Source organism: Boleophthalmus pectinirostris, unplaced genomic scaffold, assembly GCF_026225935.1.
Source record: "Boleophthalmus pectinirostris isolate CB_2022bp ecotype Guang Dong unplaced genomic scaffold, ASM2622593v1 HiC_scaffold_23, whole genome shotgun sequence".
Lineage (NCBI taxonomy): Eukaryota > Metazoa > Chordata > Actinopteri > Gobiiformes > Gobiidae > Boleophthalmus > Boleophthalmus pectinirostris.
In genome coordinates, this window is record NW_026571207.1 from 3,600,979 (window position 1) to 3,605,978 (window position 5,000).

Sequence of the window (5,000 nt, forward strand, 5' to 3'; positions counted from 1 at the left end):
GTTTAGACCTGGTTTAGTATTGTTTAAGTCCTAGTTCAGTCTCAGTTAAGTCCTCGTTTGGCTATGATCTGGTCTCTGGCCCTGGTCTCTTGTCTGGTCTTGGTCCTTGGTCTCTGGTCCTTGGTCCTTATTTTTGGTCTTGGTCCTGGTCCTTGGTACTTGGTCTCTGGTCCAGTCCTGGTCCGCTCTTTGGTCCTGGTCTCTGGTCTCTAGTCTCTGGTCCTGTTCTCTGGGTCTGGTCTCTGGTCTGGTCTCTGCTCTCTTGTCCTTGGTCCTGGTCTTAGTCCTTGGTCCCAGTCCCAGTCTCTGTCCCAGTCTCGGTCTCAGTCCTAGTCCCAGTCCTTGGTCCTGATCTCAGTCCCGGTCCCAGTCTTAGTCCTCGGTCCTGGTCCTGAATAGGGGGAAGGCGTTGTGTTGTTCTTGAGGTTCGTTGGTCTTGGTCCTTGGTCCAGTCTTGGTCTTAGTCCTTGGTCTCAGTCCTTAGTCCTTGGTCCTTGGTCCTGGTCTTAGTCCTCGGTCCTGGTCCTGACCTTGGCGGTGGTCCTGAGCAGGGGGAAGGCGTCGTGTTGTTCTTGAGGTTCGATGGTCTTGGTCCTTGGTCCAGTCTTGGTCTTAGTACTTGGTCTCAGTCCTTGGTCCTTGGTCTCAGTCCTTAGTCCTCGGTCCTGGTCCTGACCTTGGCGGTGGTCCTGAGCAGGGGGAAGGCGTTGTGTTGTTCTTGAGGTTCGTTGGTCTTGGTCCTTGGTCCAGTCTTGGTCTTAGTCCTTGGTCTCAGTCCTTAGTCCTTGGTCCTTGGTCCCGGTCTTAGTCCTCGGTCCTGGTCCTGGTCCTGACCTTGGCGGTGGTCCTGAGCAGGGGGAAGGCGTTGTGTTGTTCTTGAGGTTCGTTGGTCTCCAGGACTTGTGTGATGAATCGTTCGATGTCTCTCTCGCTCATGCCGTACCTCTGCCCCGACTCCCGCAGCACCGCGATCGACTCCCACAGACGCTCGTACACGCACGGCTCCGCGCTCATCGCCGCCGCACGGGTCACGCAGGGGTCACAGAGAGGTCACGCAGAGGTCAGCATCAGGACAAATCTGAGCTCAAACTACAAAAAAAAAAAACACAAAAAAAAAGACACTGAAGGTTTTTTCTGTCCAGATCCTGTGTCCCCACAAATTTATACAAAACCACTGATCTGTCCTAAACCAGGACTAAACCAGGACTAAACCAGGTCTAAACCAGGACTAAACCAGGACTAAACCAGGTCTAAACCAGGACTACTTCGTTTCTCCCTCCTGCGCATAAACAGACACTTTGAGTCTGTTTTTAGACTCAAACTGTCCCATATTTGTTTAGACCTGTTTCAGTCCTGGTTTAGTCCTGGTTTAGACGCGCGTGTCATGTAAACAAACCCGTTAGCTTAGCTCCGCGTTAGCCCGTCAGCGCGCCGTGTTTTTCAGCTCTAAAATCGAAATCCCGAGAGTGAAAATCACCTGAGCGCGCGGCGTGACGGCGCCACGTCCGTTTCTCCTCCGCGTTTGTGTTTTCACCGTAAATGTGAAAGTTTAAAAGAAAATAAACAACACGTAACACACACGAGCTAACCGTGCTAATGCTAATGACGCTAACGCTGCTCGGACAGGGCGGAAGTGGCGTGTCGGCGTCTCCGGGTTCCGGGAAACGGCGCCGTCTAGTGTCGCGAGAAAAAAAACTACAAAACAAACAAATCAATAAACTTCAGAAAAGGTTTGTTGATGGTAATAATAATAATAATAATAATAATAATAATAATAATAATAATAATAATAATAATAATAATAATAATAATAATAAGTCTCTGGTCTGGTCTCTGGTCTGGTCTCTGGTCTGGTCTGGTCTCTGGTCTGGTCTCTTTTCTGGTCTCAGTTCTGGTCTCTGGTCTGGTCTCTGGTCTCTGGTCTCTGATCTCTGGTCTTTGGTCTGGTCTCTGGTCTCAGTTCTGGTCTGGTCTCTGGTCTCTGGTCTCTGATCTCTGGTCTCTGGTCTTTGATCTGGTCTCTGGTCTGGTCTCAGTTCTGGTCTGGTCTCTGGTCTTTGGTCTCTGGTCTGGTCTCTTTTCTGGTCTCAGTTCTGGTCTCTGGTCTGGTCTCTGGTCTCTGGTCTGGTCTCAGTTCTGGTCTGGTCTCTGGTCTGTGGTCTCTGATCTCTGGTCTCTGGTCTTTGGTCTGGTCTCTGGTCTCAGGTCTGGTCTCTGGTCTGATCTCTGGTCTCTGGTCTTTGGTCTCTGGTCTCTGGTCTCTGGTCTCTGGTCTCTGGTCTCTGGTCTCTGGTCTCTGGTCTCTGGTCTCTGGTCTTTGGTCTCTGGTCTCAGGTCTGGTCTTTGGTCTCTGGTCTGGTCTGGTCTCTGGTCTCTGGTCTCTGGTCTTTGGTCTCTGGTCTGGTCTCTGGTCTCTGGTCTTTGGTCTCTGGTCTCAGGTCTGGTCTTTGGTCTCTGGTCTGGTCTTTGGTCTCTGGTCTCTGGTCTGCTCTCTGGTCTGGTCTCTGGTCTTTGGTCTCAGTTCTGGTCTGGTCTCTGGTCTGGTCTCAGTTCTGGTCTGGTCTCTGGTCTGGTCTGGTCTCTGGTCTAGTCTCTGGTCTGGTCTGGTCTGGTCTGGTCTCTGGTCTCTGGTCTCTGGTCTCTGGTCTGGTCTCTGGTCTGGTCTGGTCTCTGGTCTGGTCTCAGTTCTGGTCTCTGGTCTTTGGTCTTTGGTCTGTGGTCTGGCTTTAGTCCCGGTCTTGCTGTTTGCTCTGGGACTAAAGGGCCTCTCTGTGGACCATAATCCAAACAAACAGACCTCCCCTTAAGACCCTCTAAAGACTGGGTTGAGTTCTGGACAGATCCGGACCAGAGGACTCGAGAATCGACTTTGGGCTTGGACTTTGGGCCAGTTTTAATTTGAAGAAGCGGATCGGCTCAGGAATGACAGAGACAGTACCACTTTATGACATCACGAGGTGGAACTCAGACGAATAACAGACAGAGTAATAAGTTGAGTTATTTTTTAGTCCAGTTTTAGTCCAGTTCTAGTCCTGGTTTAGTCCTAGTTTAGTCCTGGTTTAGTTCAGTTTTAGTCCTGATTTAGTCCTTTCTTAGTCCAGTTTTAGTCCAATTCTAGTCCAGTTTCAATCCAGTTTTAGTCCAGTTCTAGTCCAGTTTTAGTCCAGTTCTAGTCCCGTTTTAGTCCAGTTCTAGTCCAGTTTTAGTCCAGTTTTAGTCCAGTTCTAGTCCAGTTTTAGTCCAGTTTTAGTCCAGTTGTAGTCCAGTTTTAGTCCAGTTTTAGTCCAGTTCTAGTCGAGGTTTAGTCCAGTTCTAGTCCAGTTCTAGTCCAGTTCTACTTGAAGTTTAGTCCAGTTTTGGCCCAGTTTTAGTCCAGTTCTAGTTCAGTTCTAGTCCAATTTTAGTTCAGTTTTAGTCCAGTTCTAGTCCAGTTTTAGTCCAGTTCTAGTCCAGTTTTAGTCCAGTTCTAGTCCAGTTCTAGTCAAGTTGTTAAAACTCAAGTCCCGCTCTGTTTTTTTTTGGTTATTTTTTGTTTTTTTTTGTTTTTTCCTGTCGTGTTTCCCGCTCTGAGTCCGTCAGGTCGCCGGTTCAAATCCCAAGCCCGTGTTTCCGTCGCGTTCCCTTGGCCCCGTTTCGGTTGTCGTGGAAACCGTCGGTCGAGTCCAGTACTTCCCGTTTCCCGGGTCGGTCCGGATCCTGGTCTCGGCTGGACTCCGGAGTTTATGACACGTTTGTGAAAAGATGAATGGACCCAGTGAGAAAAATGAAAATGAACCGACGTCAGTGAGAAAAGTTCAGCTCCGACTCCTCCGCTCTCTCCTCGGCTCTGTCACAGTCCAGGTTTAGTCCAGGTTTAGTCCAGGTTCAGTCTAGTCCTAGTAAACTGAAACTAAACATGGACTAGACCTGGACTAAACTGGGTTCAAGTCAGGACCGAGACAAGTGTGAATGCACTTCGGTCCTTCAGTCCAGTTTTAGTCCAGTTCTAGTCCAATTTTAGTCCAGTTTTAGTCCAGTTTAGTCTAATTCTGGTCCAGTTCCACGCCTGGTTTAGTACAGTTCTAGTCCTGGTTTAGTTCTTTTTTAGTCCAGTTCTAATTTAGTTCTAGTCCAGTTTTAGCCCAGTTTTTCCAGTTTTAGCCCAGTTTTAGCCCAGTTTTAGCCCAGTTTTAGTCCAGTTTTAGCCCAGTTTTAGTCCAGTTTTAGCCCAGTTTTAGTCAGTTTTAGTCCAGTTTTAGCCCAGTTTTAGTCCAGTTTTAGTCCAGTTTTAGTCCAGTTTTAGCCCAGTTTTAGTCCAGTTTTAGTCCAGTTTTAGTCCAGTTTTAGCCCAGTTTTAGCCCAGTTTTAGACCAGTTCTAGTCCTGATTTAGTTGAGTTCTAGTCCAGTTTTTAGTTTAGTTTTAGTCCAGTTCTAATCCAGTTCTAATCCAGTTTTAGTCCAGTTTCAATCCAGTTTTAGCCCAGTGTTTGTCCAGTTTTAGTCCAGTTTTAGCCCAATTTTAGCCCAATCTTAGTCCAGTCTTAGTCCAGTTTTAGCCCAGTTTCAGTCCAGTTTTCAGTCCAGTTTCAGTCCAGTTTTAGTCCAGTTTTAGTCCAGTTTCAGTCCAGTTTCAGTCCAGTTTTAGTCCAGTTTTAGTCCAGTTTTAGTCCAGTGTTTGTCCAGTTTTAGTCCAGTTCTAGTCCAGTTTTAGCCCAGTCTTAGTCTAGTTTTAGCCCAGTTTCAGTCCAGTTTCAGTCCAGTTTTAGTCCAGTTTTAGTCCAGTTCTAGTCCAATTTTAGTTCAGTTTTAGTCCAGTTTTAGTCCAGTTTTATCCCAGGTTTAGCCCAGTTTTAGTCCAGTTTTATCCCAGGTTTAGCCCAGTTTTATCCCGGGTTTATCCCGGTTTCGGCGTGTGTGAGGTGAAAGACTTTGGCGTCGGGTCCAATCCTGTGGAAGTGTGTCGGTTGCCGTGGAGACGCCGCAGCATTCAGCCTCTCTCAGAACTTTGCTCTTTTCGGCA

General features: G+C 47.9%; 1 protein-coding gene across 2 annotated transcripts in view; it reads right to left on the reverse strand.

Moving 5' to 3' along the window:
* The window catches only part of cunh6orf89 (chromosome unknown C6orf89 homolog), a 4,407-nt gene extending 2,785 nt beyond the window's left edge, over nt 1-1,622 (reverse strand). For both annotated transcript variants that reach the window (XM_055158941.1, XM_055158940.1), the window contains exons 1-2: nt 1,478-1,622; nt 835-1,089 (exon numbers count right to left, since the gene is read on the reverse strand). In XM_055158941.1, the coding sequence (XP_055014916.1) occupies nt 835-1,014 (180 nt within the window). In that variant the 5' untranslated portion in view covers nt 1,015-1,089; nt 1,478-1,622. The remainder of the gene's footprint in view (nt 1-834; nt 1,090-1,477) is intronic.
* Between the last annotated feature and the right edge of the window lie 3,378 nt (nt 1,623-5,000).